General features: G+C 38.9%; 1 protein-coding gene across 1 annotated transcript; it reads right to left on the reverse strand.

Annotated features, from left to right (window-relative positions):
- Positions 1–4,697: 4,697 nt before the first annotated feature.
- On the reverse strand, positions 4,698–20,854 carry LOC113927948 (calcineurin B homologous protein 1-like). Its single transcript, XM_035728339.1, has 3 exons — positions 20,809–20,854; positions 5,625–6,003; positions 4,698–4,710 (listed from the first exon to the last, which is right to left on the reverse strand). The coding sequence occupies exons 1-3, from the start codon at positions 20,852–20,854 to the stop codon at positions 4,698–4,700; spliced, it is 438 nt and encodes a 145-aa protein (XP_035584232.1).
- Positions 20,855–21,112: the final 258 nt, after the last annotated feature.

The raw sequence follows: 21,112 nt of genomic DNA on the forward strand, positions 1-21,112 counted from the left end.
AATACTCAACCTCATTCCTCTTTTTCCCACCCCCTCTATTTTTCTACTCCCTTTCAGGGTACGGAAGGATTCCCACAGCCAGAAGGGAAATCCAGTGGAGGATCTCTGCCCCTGGGGCAGAAAATAAATGACAGGAGGGAATGAGGAGGGACCGGGGCAATTTGGGGTGGAAGTTATTAAAACTGATAAGAGTGAATCTGCAAAGGGCGATTGTCTGTGAATCTCACGACTGCTGAGCTCTGCCTTGTGCGCGCCGGGTCGGACGCTCTTCCAGGAGAGGGCACCGGACAACCGCGGTGGACTCGATAAAAACCAAGGAGAAGCTTCATATAATTCAGAAGGAAAAATTCTGCAGGCTTTTGATTTGATTTCTTAACAATAAGTCCAATGAAAGGAACATAAAAAAAGGTGCAAAGGTGCTTCAGAAAGAACTTCAGGAATAAACCCTTTTTTCTTCATTTCCAGTTGTAATTTTCACGTTTCGCCTTTCCTTTTCTGCTTCCCTCCTGCCCTTCCTCTCTCCCTCCTTTTCTTCCTTCCATCCTATTATCTTCTTTTCCTCTACTTTAAACATTAACATCTTAAACAATACAAAATCTATACAGATTTCCCACTGGGAGCGTGAGCAAAGATTTCTTCTTTGCCCCCAGAGCTGGTTTAGACATGGGAAGGCATTCTTTCTAATTGCATTGTGTGGTAGGACTTGGTACCGGTTTTACCATTCCTTCCCACCCCTTCCAGAATTAAAATCAGTCGCAGATCAATATTTTGCAAGACGAATATTATAGACTTGGAAATTCAGATGCTCTAGACACAAATTTATTAATGAGAATAATTGTCTTCTTCCTTTCAAGTCAATAACTCCATTATCTTTTTAAATCTAAAGATCACGCCAACCCAAATAAAAAGTATTTGAAAAAATTTTTTTCCTCTAAAATCTTTTAAATCGTTCTGGTATATCATTGATTAGTCTAAAATAAATAAACTCTAAAGCTTAAAGCAAGAAAAAAACCCCATGAAGATAATTTTATATGCAAAACTATTTGAAATATATTATTGGCATAGCTATTTTATAGCATTGTATATGTATAATTTAAAAATTTGCATATGTAATTTTTTTCTAATATTAGGTATTTTTAAGATTAGAAACATCATGAAATATTTGGTTAAAATTTATATAAATTCTTTAGGAAAACCGAAAAAAAAAAACAAATCTGGTTTTATTAAGAACGAAGCATAAATTTAAAAATATATACACATAAAGAGATATACAAAGAAGTACATAACGATAATTAAAACCCGCGTCAGTTTTTCAACATGGGCATTATTCAAAAAAATCCTAGAAACTGCAAGGGAAATCTTTCCTTGGGAGGCCTACACTCAGTCATCGAAGGGGCAACAGCGCCCTCTGTCGGGATTTTATACAAGCAAATCCTGAACGGTCGGGGGATTTATTTGTTAGCGATTTCTTTCCGCTCTTGAAAACCTGTTATCGCTAAAAGCGTTTTAAAAGTTCAATTCTTATTATATCTACTAATTTTTGAAGCGATTATTTCAAGATCTAAAAAGTTCAAAAGTCTCAAAAAATGTACAAATAAAAACTCAAATCTCTACTGAGAAAATTTTTCTTACTTGAGCCTGCTTTGCTTTCCTCTTAAATCTCTGCTGCATTTCGCTTTAACCCCCAATCACATGATGTAGGAAAAGATCCCCGGGAGGACTTAATAAATGCAAAACAAAGCAAACGTAAAGGCTAAACAAACTTTGTTTTGAAAAGGAAGATAAACGAGTAAAATATGCATTTTCATCATTTCACTTTTCGTTTCGTCCTGCCTTGTGCCTATATTTCTCTTTCAGGGCACGCACCCAGTCGCCTAGGTAAAAAGCTGGCTGGAGACATTCAAGATAGTTATATTCGTATTTTCCCCTTTCACTTATATTTATTTCAGTTTATAAGAGCGGAGAGGAGAGTTAATAATGCCCTCCTTTTCTCGGTCTCAAATGGAGGGAGTGTTTTCTGGTAAACGTAGGCGGCAGTAATTGAAAGCTAATGCACCTAGGATAGAGCCCTCTGCTGGTGGTTTTCGAGTAGGTTTATAATGTCTCATAAAAAGTGTTCCTGAAAAATACCATTATATTAATTCAAGATCAACTACTAGCACTCTCATGTCTCCTTTTTTCTAAAAATCTAATTATGAATTAACTAATTTTCTCAGACTTCCTTCTTTCTCCTATTCACCTTAGCACCTAGGATTTCAGGTTTATAAACTATCTCCCTTTGCAGCTAGCTCCCTGATGGACTACCTTCTCTTTTACACATTACATGGACCACCTGGGTTTCCTTTTTTCTTTTTTTTAATCATCCGCTAACACAAGAATAATAAAATGGAAAAAGCCAAGACTTAGAATTAGGATTATTGTGCCAAGTCAAGACCCTGACCCTTCTCAGTCTGGGTCCTAGGGCCTCGGGTAATGTCCGGGCTGGAAATTGGGGGTGGAAATACCAATTTACATCCTCTATGTACTGAGCACCTTCCTCACAGCATCATGAGGCTGTCTTCCTTCATTCCTCCCTTCCTTCTGAAATTAAGATGATAGTATTTTTGGATTTTTTCCAGAGTTGTTTCTGTTCTGGATTTACAAACAGGCAAAGGAGGAGAGAAAAGGGAGAACCGACTTACTCTGACATGTGCAGATTCCACTCCCACCTCTCACCCATCAGAACCATTAATTCTCCACCAAGTTGGTTAATAAGACATGACAGTTGCAGTTTTTTTTCTAACACGTTTCTATCTTGAAGCTTTCTCATGATCATATTTTTTTGAGAATCTTGATCACATATGTATATATATATATTTTAAATATTTTATTTTTTTGACAGAGAGAGAGAGAGCACAAGCAGGGGGAGCAGCAGAGGCAGAGGGAGAAGCAGACCCCTGCTGAGCAAGGAGCCCGATGTGGGGCTCAATCCCAGGACCCTGGGATCGTGACCTGAGCCGAAGGCAGACGCTTAACTGACTGAGGCACCCAGGTGCCCCTTGATCATGTATTTTTAACATCAATTTGGAAAAATTACTGTCAAATGTGTGAAAACACAGTTCAAGCACCTGTCCTTGGATATATAAGGCTTTGCTGCCACATAGGTTGCAGTGGTCTGGGTTTGAGGAAACAAAATAGGAGGAGCTAATTCTTCCACAGGAGCATTTAAAAAAATTAAATGAAGATGATATTATGTCTTCATGACTTACAAAGTGACTATTGACTCTTCGTGATTATAAAGAGTGAGGCAAACATTGGAAAGGAAATAGCATTTATTATTTTAACTGCAATATTAAAACTGTTGTGCACTTGTGAATTTGTAAAGTGATATTTAGTTGAAATCACTTGTAAGAATGAAAATCACTGTGACTGTAGAAACTCCTACTTTCTTTTGGACTTTTGAGGAGCAGTAGTAATTTTATCACATATTTTAGATGTTCTAAAGTCCTTAGGCTTTTCTGTTTAATTACTGGGGTATGAAGTTGCCAAGGGGACAATTTTCAAATTTCTATCTCCTGGAGATAAAGAGGTTAAGAAATGGAAGATGGGGGGTTGGAGTAAATGATGCAAACAGCCACAGCACAGTTGTTCCCAAGACTAAGGGATATTTCATATACAAAATGTGAGAGGTGCGCGCTTTCCCTGGCGTGACTAATGTGGGAAGACAGGTATTTCCATCATTGTGGACATTTTCCATATTATTGCTTTAAGAAGGAGCAATCTCAAAGGGTGAGAACACTATAAACAATTTGGTTTCAAAATGCAACCAATAGACCAATACATATCTGTGAGTAAAAATTTGCAAATAAAGACGTGGGAAGATGGAGAGCAGAAATATAACCTTTAAAGCATGAATAAACACATACAATGTATAACATCAGGACTGAAATGTCTCTTAAGTACAAGGGACATTTGGGAGAAATTAACATTACCATGGAACTACTTGCTAAAATTCACATTTATGCATTTTGATAAAAATAAAAATGATATTCATTTTATGACTTTTTAACTCCCTTAACATAAGATGTTTCTTCCACTTATCAGATATGCCATCATGGGCATGTCCTTTGACCCTTCCAGATCTCAGTTTTCTTATCTGTAAAATGAAGCAGATTTACTGGGTGATACCCAATTTTCTTCCTTAGGAATGGACTTTATGAGATTTACGAAAACATCCAATAGTAATTAAAGAAAAGTTTAAAATGAAACTGTTCCTTTTTGACCATGTTACAGCAAAATCTCAACTCTCTGGGACTCTCTAGGGGAGAGTTTAAGAGAATTGACCCTGATCTTTTGATAAATACTAATCACACACACACATGCAGTTTTTAGGAATATCATCTGAGAAGAAAGCAGTCAGAGAAAGGATAAGAATACAGCTCTAGGAGGAGTATGTAATTTTAACAGTACCTAATTGGCACTTTGAAAGAGGTCAAGCATCTAGGTCTAGAAGAATTACATCCTAATGTACTAAAAGAGTTTGTGGTTTTGATCTTGAAATTATGGTCAGTAACATTTGATAAAATATGCAAAAGGAAAGCAATGGCTAATAGCAGAGGCTGGAAAACATTTCATTTTTCAGAAAGAGAGAAAACCACGGGTAGGGACTCGTGCTATTGTTTAGCCAGAAAAAATGATAGTTTAAGCTGTCAGAGTGGTTAGTCACATACTCTGGAAGGGAAAGAGGAAATCCCTAGGAATCAACATAGATTCAGGAAGAACAGATTGTCCCATTGCCTTTTGTTAAATAAATATCAGGAACATAATGTATCTGGAGCTCACAGAGACATGTCAAGAATTTCTCACTGGCTCCCACATCTGAGTTGAGTGATGACATGGTATTTGGAAGCAGCCTGTCTTTTGACTACAGACATGAGCTTTTGGAGTGGAACAGATGTGTGTGAATTCCAGATCTGCCACTTACTTTCTTGGATAGTAGGAAAATTACTTAACCTCCCTCAGTCTCAATTTCCTTATATGAAACATTTGAAACATATTTACAAATAGGAGACTTATTAATTATATGAAACTTGTACATAGCAATAACCAATGTACGAAGGTTGTCATGATGATTAAATGAGATAATACATATAAAATATGTATCATGGCCTCCAGCTTAAGGAAACCACTTGGTATGTTCTATCTTCTGTTATCATCATAGATTTACAGTTATTTGAATAATTCTCTCCCAAGTGATTGATGGATTAATGGAAACCAAATTGAGGCAGTAGTTTCAATAGTTTCCATGGGACTTTGTCCTTAGTCTTATTCTAATATATTTTTTTAAAAATTGGTGAATCAGAAGATGAAACAGAAGATGTGTTCTTTATTTTTCAGGTATTAAACATTGGGGAGAACAGTCAATACACTGGATTATGGGATAAGGAATTAAAACATTTCAACAAGATAATACTCTGGAACAAATCCCCAAATCTATAATTTTAATAAACACAAAAGTACCAAATATGTAAGTGTGAAGGGGAGAATCAGAGACTGACAGAGGAAGATAATAAAATACCTACAGTTGGGGCACCTGGGTGGCTCAGTCGGTTAAGTGTCTGACTTTTTTTTTTAAGCCAGAAAACTTTATCTCCTTACAGTGCAGTTTGTTGCTTCGGCTGTTGAGTGGCTCTGGTCCATTCACATCTTTGCTCTTTTCGTTATCCTCAATAGGTCGAAAATGAGCCAAAGTTCTCATGAATCCACGGAAGTTTACCTGGTCCTCTCCCTCTGGAAAGAAGGCATTGATAATCCGGTCCCCCAGTGGGTTGATGGCAAGTTCTGGAATTCGCTGGAAATCTTCCCGGCTGAGAGTCCCATTCTCTCCTTTGTCCGGGCTGGTGAATTGGCTGTAGAGGTGGGTGATCTGACTGTGGGAAAAGCCGGTCTCCTTCTTGATCTCCTCGAGCTCTTCGTCCTGCAGTAACGTGGAAGCCCCAGACCCTATCACCGAACCGGGAGCTCCTTTGGGAGCAGGGGCGTCTGAAGCGACGGTGGCGGTGGGCTAAGTGTCTGACTCTTGATCTCAGCTCAGGTCATGGTCTTAGGGGTGTGAAATTAAGTGCTGCATCAGACTCCACACAAGGCACTGGGCATGGAGGCTGCTTGAGATTCTCTCTCTTCCTTTTTCCCTGCTCCTTCCCAACCTCAAAAAAACAAACAAACAAAAAAATAAAATACAAAGAAAGGAAGGAAGAAAGAAGAAAGAGAGAGAGAAAGAAAGAAAGAAAGAAGAAAGAAAGAAACGAAAGAAAGAAAGAAGAAAGAAAAACGAAAGAAGGAAAGAAGAAAGAAAGGAAGGAAAAAGAAAACACCTATAGTTTTCCACTGCTCAGGGTCTTTATGGTATCTGGAACACAATAATCACATTAGCATTCTATCCAACAATGTATTGAGACTGGTGAACGCGGATAGTGAGTGACTTCCCAGGTTGTGTTAATAAGTTCCTGTGTTCAGTTCTGGAGAAGTTGCAATCCCGTGGTCCTATATACTGGACAAACTGCATTTTAGGCACTCTGTTCAGCTCGAGTGGCCTGCCTTGAGACTGTCATTTCTCCAAAAGAAAGCAATCAGATTTTTAAGTCTCGGAAGGCATGTCAAAGGACAAAAGAGTTGAGAAAACTGGGATCGTCTTCCTAGACCAGAGAAAATGTAGGGATGTGAACTCCGTCTTTCAATATCTGGGGTTGGTCTTGGGGAAGAAGGAGTGGATGGAGAAAGAAGTTGGTATTTGTTTTGTTCATCGCCCTATAGCCAGCATATAGCAAAGTGGCTGGCCCAAATGTGCTCAACGCATTTTAGGTGAAATAATTCTCTTCCTCTAAAGATATAGAACAAAGATCAGTAGAGGGATGTTACCCCAGGAGGTGATTTAACTCAGAGTGAGAAAAAAATTTTTTTCTAAAAATTGGATGTACTGGACAAAACAGCTTTGATTGTGTTGAACTGCCAATCCCTACAGGATTTGAACAGAGCCTGGATGACCTCTGTCAGGGATGTGGTAGTGCTGGGCAGGAGGTCTGCCTGAATAAGTCTGGGCGGGAGGTCCTTTACAAGGCCACCATATTGTGATTCTGTACTCCACGTGCTCAGCTGGATGCTGAATTTTGAGTTTAGCAGATTAATAATTGTAAAGGACTAGCATTGAGAGGTATATGTGGAAGATCTCATTGTTTCTGAATCTGTATAAGTATTATCTGATTGGGGAATTGGATACATTTACTGAGCCCATGTTTCCATGTACTGCATATGTTATCTGATTTCTATTAGTAGGAATAACATCACAGTAATTATACTCAATAGCCTTATTGGTCTGTCAGTCTCTGATTGTTTTGCTTCTGTCATTATCACTTTGCCCCCATATTTAATAGAATTTCTGTGGGTAGTTTTATGGAATAAAAAAAAAGAAATTTATTTTTTTTGGAGTATGGATAAAGGGCCTTTTAGGCATTTGTTTGCAATCATTTTTGTGAACATTTGTTTGATCCCTAAAAGAAATAAATCCTTTGTAGAAGAATTATCCAATGATCACACTCCAAGCCAGACTTCCTTTGAGCAATTTTCAAAAATCTTTAAGCTATTATAGGTTTGTTGTTCTAAACAATGTACAGTAACTTTTATTTCTGGGTTCTTTTGTATAAGCAAATCTTTTTGCTCTCCGTATGACAGGAACACTGTGTTATCTTAACTCACACAAAGGTATATTAAAAGAGTAAATAATTTAAAAACAACAATAAAAACAAAAAATCTTTAGGTGATTTAATAAGCACACAACAAATAGAAAAACAATCCTTTCCAAGAATTTCCTTAACTGTAGAAGAATGTGAAGATTCTAAATAAAACTTTCACTGTTACTTATGAAGAAATTATGAAGCATGTTCTTTTCCTGCTGTATTGTAAAATATTTTTATTAACTCCAGCATTATGAACTAAACAAAGAATAAAAAAAATGTTTTAAAGACCTAATTAAGAATGGGCAGTTTCGATTTTATTTATTTATTTGTTTATTTATTTAACTTTATTTATTTGAGAGAAGAGAGAGAGAGCATTGGGAGGGGAGGGTCAGAGGAAGAGGGAGAAGTAGATTCCCCATGGATTGGTGAGCCTGAGGTGGGCTTGATCCCAGGACCCTGAGATCATGACCTGAGTGAAGGCAGATGCTTAACTGACTGGACCACCCAGGCACCCTAAGAACGGGCAGGTTTTAGTCCTCTTTCTCTGATTTCCTTAAGAATTTTGGTCAATATGTGAAATATGGACTTTTCATCATGACAACTACCTGAAATCTTCCAGGGAATTGAAATGGGGACTCTAATGAGGTCATTATTTGTAGCTTCTGAAGCCATTTGATGACTTTCTAGAGCTCATCCTTTCAAAAAATATGTATTCAGGGCCTATTTTCTTTGCAATGCATTAAGTAGATATGAACATACAACAGAGAAGGAAATAGCTTAGAACGTTTTCTGTCTTAGTAAAGAAAATGAAATATGGGATGAGGAGTTTATGATCTTGACTATGAAACTACATGTATTCAGTGGTATTTTATTTCTAAGTTAAAGTTTCTAAGTAACTTATCACATTCTCTTTTTTTTTAAGATTTTATTTATTTATTTGACACAGAGAGAGAGCATGAGGAGGGGGAGTGGCAGGGAGAGGGAGAAGCAGACACCCGCAAAGCAGGAAGCCCAACATGGGGCTCGATCCCAGGACCCTGGGATCATGACCTGAGCTGAAGGCAGACACTTAACCAACTGAGCCACCCAGGCACCCCGAACTTATCACATTCTATCTAGTATTTAGGTGCCCTATTTTTGACAAGTTTTACTTTTTTGCTTAAGAGTTTTGTTTAATTTTAAACAAAAATCATGATTAGTGATTAGTAAATGAAATGCATGTATGTGTGTATGTGTGTGGGGGAGTGTCTATTTGTTCTCTATCAGGTGCTAAGATCCCAAACTCTTCCATATCTTTTTTTTTAAAGATTTTATTTATTTATTTATTTATTTATTTATTTATTTATTTATTTGACAGAGAGAGAGAGAGAGAGAGAGCACAAGCAGGGGGAGCAGCAGAGGGAAAGGGAGAATCAGGTTTCCCACTGAGCCAGGAGCTCAACGCAGGGCTCCATCCCAGAACCCAGGGATCTTGATCCGAGCAGAAGGCAAATGCTTAACCAACTGAGCCACACAAGTGCTTCTTTTCCATTTCTTAAGAGGAGCAACTTCTGTATTCTACCGGGCGGGGGGGGGGGGGGTAGAATACAGAAGTTATTCTGTATTCTACCAGAGAATACAGGGGGGGAGTATTCTCTGTACAGAGAGTACAGCGGGGGGGGGAGGTGACTTTGTCCCATAAACCTTCATCCTGAGTGTCTCCAGGTCTTGATTAATGCACTCACATGAGGAAGCCTATCTTTAGGGCCACATCTCTATTACCTTCATAGCTTTTAGTCCTTGACCCTTGGAAAACAAAGAGCATTGGATTGTGTACCGATAAGGGGGCAAGTCTTGGTCTGGACACCAATGTATCCTCCGGCTTTGGTTGGTCTTCTTCCCTCCCTGGGTCTCAGCATCTTGGAGTGAGATTCTGTGAGTGTGATGGCAGGTTGAATGACAGCTCCTGGAACCAGCCGGATGAGGCAGCAACTAGTCAGATATGTGGAAATGCTGAAAAGGATCTGTTTCAGGACTGACAGCTTTACCCAGCAGACACCCTTCTGATTTTCACAACTGTAATATGAGCCTGACCATTGTTTATTCTTAACCTGGTATCTTGGGGCAATGGCTCTTTTTTTTTTTTTTTTTTAAATCAGTGAGCTTGATGTTATTTTTGCAAATACCTTTCATTTCAGATCTAGTTATGAGGACAGTACCAGAAAATGAGAAACACAATTTTATAGAATGTGATGATGATGCAAAGTGGCCTTTTGCTCAAGTGACTCCAAAGAACAAAACTGACTTCGGCTACAGAGACAAGAGGTCTAAGGCCTTCCTAGCCATATTAGATCTATCTGAAGGGTAGAAGCATACTAGCTCTAGCTTTTTGGAATCTGGGTGTTTCAAAATTTTTCTCTGAACATAATTTGGTTAGTTCAACTATTGTTCCCAGACAACGCTTATTATTTTCTTCAAAAGAAGAAGAGAACAATTGCTTTTGGAAGGATTATTATTAATAAATTCAAGTAACACCAGCTTACATTTGAGAATAAATGCAGCTTTTTCCTCTATGAAATGGTCACATTACAGACACTTCAATTAAATTTTCAATTTGTGGATTTAACTGGGCAGAAAGACTCAAAGGATAACTATCATTAACTTTGCCCTTAACATTTATTTTCTTTAGACTGTGTATTTGATGGCTGATAATAATAATGTTTCAATTTCTATTATGACCTCTCCACTCTTAAATTTCTTCACTGTGATCAAAGCACAGCCTCCTTCATTCTAGTAACCTAGTATTACTCAATAATAGCTGCCACTGATTGAAACCTCACCGTGTCCCCTGCCTTAAGCTAAGCACACTTAGCACTTGAGCTAACTTAATTTACTCTTTGCAAGCCCTATGAAAAAGGCATTATTACTCCCGTTTTCAGATGAGGAAACCAAAGCCCAAAGGGATTTAGCAACCTTCCCAAACTGTCATAAAATGGGTAAATGACAGAAGCAGGCTTTGAGTCCCACTTTGACTTCAGAACTGTCTCTTTAGCCTGACAGCTGGTCTATGGGTATTCATTGAGGCCCAGAGTAAGCTTTTCTCTGACTTCCAAGGGCCAGTGGTGTAGATGATGGCAAAACTAGGTCACATGTATTAGAGACAGAAAAAAGAAAAGGAGAAGAATAAAAGGAGGAGTAAAAAGGAATCAAATGGAGGAAAGGAAAGAAAGATGAATAGAAAAAGAGAGAAAATGAACAGAAAGGAAAGAAAACAGGTACACGTGTGGTAGGCTGTTGGCTTTCTGTCCAGGCAGTGAGCCTAATGTAGGGATGACCTTCACCCCCAGGAGACATTTGGAAACATCTGGAGACATTTTCTTTTCTTTTTATATTTTATTTATTATTTATTTGAGAGAGAGAGACAGCATGAATAGGAGGGGCAGAGGGAGAGGGAGAGAGAATCCCAAGCAGACTCCATGCTGAGCAAGGAGCCCAAATTAGGGCTCCACCCCAGGACCCCAAGATCATGATCTAAGTCAAAACCAAGAGTCGAACACTTAGCCAACTGAGCCACCCAGGTGCCCCCATCTGGAGATATTTTCTAATTGTCATAATTTGGGGTGTGGTGGTGCTCCTGCTTTAGTGGGTAGAGACCATTAGCAGTTTAATGCTGCTAAACATTAAACAACACATAGGACAGGTGCTTTGGGGGGCTCAGTCAGCTCAGTGTCAGATTCTTGGTTTCCACTCAGGGCACAATTTTAGGGTGATGAGATGGAGCCCTGAGTTGGGCTCTGCACTCAGCCCTCAGCGCTCAGTGTAGAGTCCTTCCTTTCCCTCCCTCTGCCCCTCCCCGAGCTCACTGGCGCTGTCTCTCTCACTCTAAAATAAATAAATAAATAAATAAATAAATAAATAAATAAATAAATAAATAAATAAATAAAAATATTTTTTAAAAACCCACAACACATAGGACAGCTTCCAGAACAAAGAATTAGCAAAATGTCAATAGTGCTGAGGTTGAGAAACCCTGGTCTAGGGTTTGATGGTCCAACCATTAAGATGGGACATTTGGAATAACTATAATTCTTTAAGAAATCTTACATCATAATCCTCAAACAAGTCTGGGGTACACAAAGACCTGAGAGAAGCCTTAGTACTGTTAACCTCTTTCCCTGAAGGTCTGAGAGAGAAAAAAATTCTGTAATGTAGCTTTGGAGTGATACATTTTATATCCTTACTATAAATTGAATCTATATAATTTTTTTTAAAGATTTTATTTATTTGAGAGAGAGAGCACGAGAGGGGGAGGGTCAGAGGGAGAAGCAGACTCCCCGCTGAGCAGGGAGCCCGATGTGGGACTTGATCCTGGGATCCCAGGATCATGACCTGAGCCGAAGACTGTTGTTTAACCAACTGAGCCACCCAGGCATCCTATATAATGTTTTTTAATATAAGTTGCAATTCAACTAAATGCAGTCAGCTCTAAGAAAGCAGAACTGGACTGAACAATGTTCTAACTGTTCTGCGTGGAGACTTTAAAGCCTGGTGTTAGAACTGGGAGGAACATAAGGAACCATTATGCCAGGCCCATCATTTTACAGAATCACTTGCCTAAGGTCATAAGTGGCTGGGCTGGGGCGAATCTCCAGTTCTTCTACCTTCTGATTCTTAGTTCTTCCCTCCCAGCAAATTTTCTCCTGCAATTCACCACTAACATGCACTATGGAAACACTTAAGCATCTGTCCTTATGATTCCTCAGGTCTGTTAGTTAAAAGCACACAAGGATACAAGCACATCTCTAACACACACATGAACATTTACAGACTCTCTTGAAAGTTGTGTGATGGTTGATAAAATATTTGCTCTGTCCTCTGAGAAATGTAATAATGATGAAGTACTGGACTGTTTTTGATTGAACCAGGTTATGGTTTTGCGATGATGGTTGTTTGTGAAATTTTTTGGGAAAGATTTATTTATTTATTTCAGAAAGAGAGAGAGAGTGCACAAGTAGGGGGGTGGGGGAGAAGAGGCAGAGGGATAGGGGACACAGACTCTGCGCTGAGCGGGGAGCCCAATGCGGGGCTCAGTCTCACCACCCAGAGATCATGCCCTGAGCCAAAGTCGGACGCTTAACCAACTGAGCCACCCAGGTGCCCCGGTAGTTTGTGAATACAAAACTCAAATTTTCAGAGCCATATGAAGTTTCATTCCTCGTGAAACCCAAGCTACATGGAAATGAAAAGAAACATGTTTTCTTTATCAGCATTTGTTATTTATCTTCCTTCATAGTAGTGAAAACACTACTAATTCATTGCTGCTCTTCATTTAATGAAGTTTTCAAATGCGTGCAACTTGCTCATGAGTGTAACTTAACCATGGGAGAATGGAGCTCAAAAATTAAAATCAAATACATGAATGAATTATGCACTGACGTCAAATGCTGGACCCAGTCTAAAAGGAAAATGGACAGGAGGGAAAGCTGGTACTAGTCAGGACATGATTTTAAGCAGAGAGAATTGCTAGGAAAAGGTAGATGTATAGCTAAAACCTAAGGGAAGCAGGGGAGAAGGAAAAACACAAAGAGAGACACAGGAGGAATGGGTGCCAGGCATTGTGAAAATTAACAAACAAACAAAAAACAACCCTCCAAACGGCAGGCGAGAAACCATGCTAGTGATATTGGAATGTGCATTTGATGGACTGATATTTTTTATGGTTGTAGTTGAAGGTGGAGTTCTAAAGTTAATGAAGTGACTCAAGGTGAATTGGATTCCACTAGACACACCCGCCCCCCCCACCCAAGGAACTTGGGACCTGAAGCCTTTGTGTGCAAGGCCAGAGGGAAGCTGGCCAGAGCTAGGAGGGGTTCTGAGCAGAGAGACTGAGATCTTCAGGGATGTGGAAATGATGGAATTTTTTTAAAAAGATATTTATTTATTTATTTGACAGAGAAAGAGCACAAGCAGGGGGAGCAACAGGAAGAGGGAGAGGGAGAAGCAGGCTTCCCGCTGAGCAAGGAGCCCGATGCGGAGCTCGATCCCAGGACACTTAACTGACTGAGCCACCCAGGCATGCCAAGAAATGATGGAATTTTCTTAACAGGATTGTGCTATGGAGACAGTCCACACCTCCAAAGTGCATTTAATAATCTGTTTCTTCATCTAGCCAACAATCTCACTCAGTGGGAGAAAAAAAAACAAACCCCACAATTCCATTTTCTCGGTGACCAGAAATGTGCATAGGATGAAGGCATAATTGGCTCACTGATGTAGTCAAATATTTTTGGTCTGTAGAGTAACTCAAATATTATGTATAGTGAATTGATAAAAAAAAAAAGAGCAGCAATAACATACCTTTGTTTTAATAACACTACTTAATTAGTTTAAAACAATATTCTAGAGAAATTGTAACAAAATGCTAAAGCCTACGTATGAAATTTCATTATGTGGTTCATTAGAAATATGTTAAAAACCACATTCTAATAATTTACCATAATAATTGTGGGGGGAGGGCTACCTAAAGTTGACCTAAAACAAGAGAGGTCTGGTAATCATCTTGTTCTGTAGGGAAAACAGGAAGAATGGCAAGGTTAAGGGACAATCCTGGGCCCATGCAGTGAGCGAGAAGCATCACTTGTGTCATTAGGGAGACCATTCTGTTTTGAAAGCAAATCTGGCTCTATTTTTACTAACTGATTTAGTGTTTGCTTTTACCTTCTTTGATTTTTTTCTAGTGGTTCTCATTTGCCCCATTCCCTGGATCATTACTTATGTAATCTTTAAAAGGAAGTTATTAGAAGCTGTTGACATTCCCTGTCCACAGGATTTGAAGTCAGGAATAAATTATATGAAAAATCATATTGAAAAAGTTCTGTATAAAAGGGATTTATAATTAAAATCAGACATTCCAGATTAATCCCTCATACAAAATGAAAGGAATAAAATGAATGAAATATGGTGAAGGAAGATAAATAACAAATGCTGATAAAGAAAACATGTTTCTTTTCATTTCCATGTAGCTTGGGTTTCACGAGGAATGAAACTTCATATGGCTCTGAAATTTGAGTTTTGGCATACTTTGCCATTAGACAATGGGAAAAAACATAGCTTTCATCATCTATGCAAATAATAACAATAGTATACTTGGGCATTCACGGGAAAAAGAGACAGAAATTTCATTTTTACAAATACTTTAAGATTTTCTTAAAATATTTTGATCTGAGTGAGAAGCCTAAACTAATTTCAGGAATTGGTTCAAAAATAACACAATGAACAATATTGTGTTTTTCTAATTCTGAAACTTTGGATGGGAACTAAATTTTCCCTTCAACTTCCGGATTCTGGGTCTACATATTTATATACAAAGAAATAGTGAGAACGTAATTGGTTGGACACAAAGGGTGGAGCACATTATGGAAACTCAGAAACCCGTACATGAACATGAGCAAGAAAACATACTTGGCATTCTTTTTGTAGCACTCACCCCTCTCTTGCAAATGATCTAGATCTTAAGGCAAATAAGGTAGTTGAACTCAGTACTTGTGATATAATTTCACATGGCTCATCATGCAATTATGACAGAGAGACAAGGGAAGCATGGAAAAGAAGTCATTTTGCTTGAATGGTTTTGGCCTATTACAAGAAATAAAAGAATGACATTAGATTCAGTTTATGCATTTTTGGCAGAAATAGCACAGAAATTATGTGTTCTTACTGCATCATATCATAAAGCAAATGATGTCAATCTGTGCTATGGCTGGTGATATTAATGTTGATCATTTGTCTCTAATGGTGTCCGCTGGGTGTCCCCGCTCTAAGTCACTCTTTTTCCCTTATGAGGCGGGAATGCTGGACAAAATTTAGAGCCATACTACAAAATAATTGCTAATATCATAAAAGAAAGACCGAGGACCTGTTCCATATTCAAATAGATTAAAGAGATATGACAACTGAATGCAATGTGAGATCTGATACTTTCTTTTAGTATAGAAGATGTTGTTGGTGTAATTGGCAAAATCTAAATAAGGTGTAGATTTTAAATAGTATTCTATCAACGCTAAGTTGCTGATTTTGAGAATTGTGTTGTGGCTGTATAAAATAATGTCTTTGAATTTAGGAAATAGACACTGAGGTATTTAAGGATAAAGCATTATGTCTGCAATTTATTCATAAAAGGATATATATATATATATATGAAGCACATGAAGTATGATGTTAATATTTGAAAAATATGAGTTAAGTATATATTAACACATTCTTCAGCAATCTATAAGGCAGAAAAAAAAAGGTCCAGTTTTGGTAGCTGGCCCTTATTTTGATTTCATGCTTAATCATAGGAAAAATATGTAGACATCTTGTTCTTTACCTCAAAGATCACTCTCACTCTTTTGTACCATGGTCTGTTTCTATCTGTAAATACTTTCTCAGATTTTCAAATGCAGTTACTTTATAGCCTTGGTGAGCTCAGTTTTACTAGGAATAAACCTTGCTGAAAGATTATCTTTTCCAGGCTCAGCTGATCATAGAGTCAACATGATTATTGAACTATCAGTGCAGTGTGGTGTGACATTTCAGGAAGGGTGCTCAAAGATAGTGGACTTTCAGCCAAGGAGGGCACATTTAAACTTTTATTTCTCTCTCACTCCTCTTGCCTGCAAAATGGGTATGATAGCAGTCATCTTGGACCATGAGTTGAATCTTAAAGATGAAAGTCAGGGCTCAGACGGTAGAAGTGAAGGATGGAAGGAGCCTGGCCATTGATGATTGGAGTTACTGAGAGAAATAAACTTTTATCTCACTTAAGCCATTGATATTTTAGATTTTGTGTTAAACCCTTTCCCAGCTGATTGACCACATTACTCTGAGATTCTCAAGAAGACAGTTTCTCCAGGCACTTACTATATTAAGATATCAAACCTATGTTAATGATATTTTCCCCAGCTTTTCAAATTTGGAATGCGTTATGGAATGAGTATACGCTGAAGACTAAGTTATTGTTCTTCAGTTTAGTGGAGGAAGATTGAGTCAAACTTTTGCTTCACCTTTTGGATCTTCCCATATAGGTACAGGTGGAGGACCGAGAGTTGTAGTGATGATGGTTTTCTTCCAGTACACAGGTGGTACATATGTTTCTTCTCTTATTCCAAGGCTTTAGAAGTTCATGAGGTCTGGAAAGGGAAGGCTTCCAATCATTGGGAGTGGCCAACAATGTCAGGACATGCCTACTCTTAAGAGAAACTTACATCAGAATCAGTCTCCAGCACAGACCCTCCTAAGATAGCACTGTCAATGGCTCTCCTTCATGCTGGAGAATTCCACTGGCCCTCTAACGCATCAAACCCTCTGTCTGGACTGGAAGACCTCCAACATGTTTTTCCATGCCCTTTATTTGGCTGATTGTTTCTCTTAATTTACAAAGAAATTCTCATCTTCGTAAATCAGCCACATCATTCCAGTTCCCATCATGAGACTTTTCTTACTCTCTGCCTAATTTTACTTCAGGTTTTATTTTTTAATCTCCTTAACTTTAATATTATTTGGGAACCAGTCCAAGTTTCATGTTCTCCTTGAATTGGCCGCCAGTTAGCTGAGTGCTCACTGATTTCTCCAATTGCAGTGGGGTCAGCTGCACACAGTTTAGTAATTAATCATCTTTATGATTAATTAATTAATGGCATGGCCATCTCCTTAGACAAGATTAACACTTCCTTGAGGGTGGACAACATGGCTCTACCTCTCAATATATCCCATGGACCTATGGGATATATTCTTCTGTATACATGGTTTTCTGTATATCCATGTTGTTTTATTAGATTTCAAAACACTTGAATGAAGCAAGTAAAAGGTATTTAAAACAACAATCACTTAACGGAAAGGAAAGCTGTGAGGCTAACACAAGCGAAATAATTAATAGAAAATAAACTGGAAAATAAGAATTAAAACTTATTTCCTAGATCTTCCTCTTCTGTTAGGTAACACATGTTAGAATGTAAGCTCCAGGATGGCAGGCACGGTAGGTTACTTTATTTGCTGATAGATTCCCAGTGCTTAGAAGAGTGTCTAGAGCATGTAGGTCCTCAATAAACATTCATTGATTAACTGAATGGGGGCTTTTGAGCCTAGACAAGAATTCAGCTCATTATTAAAAAGGACTGTGGACATATCTTCAAGAAGGTGCCAGAAGAAGTTTAGTCTATTTGACTGCAAGAAACAAATAAAAGAAGGTGTTGGGGCACCTGAGTGGCTCAGTCGGTTAAGCATCTGCCTTTGGCTCAGGTCATGATCCCAGGGTCCTAGGATCGAGCCCCATGTTGGGCTCCTTGCTCTGCGGGAAGCCTGTTTCTCCCTCTCTCACCGCCCCCTGCTGTGTTCCCTCTCTCGCTGTCTCTCTGTCAAATAAGTAAAATCTTAAAAAAAAGGTATCATGTATAATAAAGAAAAATATGCATAAATATATATGAAGCATCTGTTTCTTTCATGTTCTTAGCTGATTAAATGAGGCTTCAATAAATAGGTTAGTAAATTTGCTATTTTTTTTGTGTTTGTGAAACAAAGCATATTTTTGAAACATGAAGAGAAATCATTTCATTAAAAGGAAGCTAATAATTTATTTTAAGAAGTGAATAATTCTCTATACATGTGACTCCAGCACTATATAAATTTGTATAATCATATGACAGGTTTGCCTTAAGAGCAGCAAACTGATGATGAGGGAATGGGGACCAGGTTCTTTTACCCATCAACCTTCCACAAACATCCCACCCATGTTAGTAATTATCCTTATTGATAGATGGTGGGACTCCTAGATGGAAATATTTACAGGGGTAGGAATTTAGAGTATTTTTTAAAATAGCGATATCACATGCAGCTGGGATGCCCTGATTAGTACCATGGAAACTCACCTGAAGTTAAATGGAAAGCCCCTCAAATTGCCCAACTTAGAGTCGTAAAAGCCTGTTTCACTGAAGGGTTTATAAATGAACCATGTAATTTTGTGGCTCACAAGTAAGGTATAGTAATGACACCTTCCCATTTGGTATTTACTTCTACAGGTTGGAGCAGCAGACACCTGAGGAAAGATCTGAAAATTAACGTTTTGATCCTTTGGAGGAACCACATCAAATGGTGGGGGCAACCAAGGAGTGTAAACATTCTCTACAGGAGGAGACATTATGGAAGGGTTACTGGAGTAACCAGGGCTGAAGACTTACTGCCAGGGAACAACAGACATCTCTCCTAACACCACAGAAACTTCGGCGAGGACACCCTTGTTGCCCAAGTGTGCTCTATGAGTCAGGAATGGCAATGAATACAGCTCTGCTGTGGGCTCCGGATCTTAACGTTGCTTCTAGATAACAACTCGAGAGAATAAATGGATTCTCACCCTTTCTATGCCTTTGGAACATGTAGATTCTTAGAATAGAAGTAATTAATTCAATTAGAGTGAACTGGCCCAGACCTAGGTGAATCATGGGATTGCCCCATTAGTTAAGATGGGAGTGCTGGAGGTAGAAAAATGTCACCTTTACAGCCACTGTGGTTGTATGTAAAATTTCAAGTAGGGGAGGGGGAAACCATCCTAGGGCCGTGTCTACCCATCTTGGTCATGGATAGGTGAGGGGAAAGGAAGAACCAGGGATGTCATGGCACATGTGAAGTGAAGGGTATTTTTCTTTTCCTTTCCAATGCCCCATGGGGACTCCATTTTCTCTCAGCTTGTCACAGTCTCACGGACCTCCACAACCCTCTCAGTGAGCCCTTCCATCTCCTGCTCCCCTTCTTTCCTTTATCCTGGATTCTCTGGCAGTGCTTGAGCTACTTTAGGGAGACAGGTATGCTTTTCTGTGCTTCTTTCTCTTCTCAGCAGACTGGCCAGAGAGGAGTCCTTGAAACCCACTGACCCTACCAAGTCCTGAGATGACCTCATTGTATGCGATTAACTCACCCCAAACTGTCTAGTGATTTCCATGGAGATTTTGCCAGTGTTGGAAAGGTATTACAATACTGAATCTCAATATGCTGCAATAAATTAAGAAGTGTGATTAAAACCAACAATTCTTAGCACACATCTATACACATCCATAAATACTGCTCTGAAATTCAGAGGTCTCTTCTAGCCTCACAGTTCCCATTTTTACCAAGAAAAGAAAAGGCAAAAAGGAAGCAGAAAGAGACAGAGAGGGAAGGAGAGAGAGATCATGGTGGATGGGGGTTGAGGGATGGTGGGAGAAGAGAAGAAAATTAGGGAATCAAAACAGACCCAGTTCTGGGGGAGCAGGGATCGGAGGTGTGCTTTGCTTCCCTCTCTGTTCTAACCTTAGCTCCCCTGCTCTAAGGTAGTAATTTCCAAACTTGAAGGTGCTTTAATGGGGAGTGCACGGTTAATGTGAATTCTCAGGCTCACCCCTAAACATCATGATTCTGTAAATCAGGAGTAGGACCTAGGGATTTTCCTTTTAACAAAGACTTCAGAAAATTCAGATTCAGGTGAAAGTTTATAGGTGGTAGTGAGAGAGAGAGAGAGAGAGAGAGAGAGAGAAAGCTTATTAGAAATAAATGTGAACATACTGGAAATTCAGGGCTAAGTTATTTTGACGAAAAGAAAAAAAAAGGATGTTCAAATCAAAGAAGGAAAGGGAAAACTTTATCTATCAAATAGGGGAGACATGCTGTAATTATTTTTCTGTTGTACTTTTTCAACGGACATATGTGATGTGATGAGGTTTAGGATCTGAGCTCACCAAAACTGTAGCCTAGGCTTCCTCACAAAACTTTTGGTTGATGGGGCCATTCAGACAACAAGCTATATTAGGAGAAAACAGAGTGATAGAAATGACATACTGATCTGAAAATGCGGAGTTCTGGGTCCAGCTTTGGTGCTGCTGGGGGCAAATTTTTTGTTCTCTAGCATCATTACTCTTACCTCTAAAATGAAGAGCCTGGGAAAGATGGTCTTTTGGTTCTCTTCTAGCAATGAATTTTGAATTCTGCAGGAAGGCTCTATAGTGGCCTTATTGAGTGATCCATTGTTTTTAAAAACTGGATGTCAGGTTAGTTCATAGGCACCAAGTTGTTAAAAGACAAAATACTAACAATAATTTTACTAGGCCTCTACCTGGTACCAGGATCAGAGCTTCACCCTTGATGTGTGCTTTCCCCATTCTCCCCCAGATCCAGTGAGCTGGGTTTCTTTACTATCATTTTGTGATTTAGGATAATATGACTGAGGGAAGAGAGGCGGCATAATGTAGGGCTTTAGAACAAGGTTTCTAGAACCTTGAGCCCTGGGCTTGAATCCTGACTCCACCGCCTACTGACTCAGGGACTTAAGTCTGGAAAAGTTACTTAACACTCTCTGTGCCTTAGTTTCCTCATTGGTGAATGAGGATTATAATGGCACTTCCCTCAGGGGGCTCTTG

This window comes from Zalophus californianus, chromosome 7 (assembly GCF_009762305.2).
Source record: "Zalophus californianus isolate mZalCal1 chromosome 7, mZalCal1.pri.v2, whole genome shotgun sequence".
NCBI classification, from domain to species: Eukaryota; Metazoa; Chordata; class Mammalia; order Carnivora; family Otariidae; genus Zalophus; species Zalophus californianus.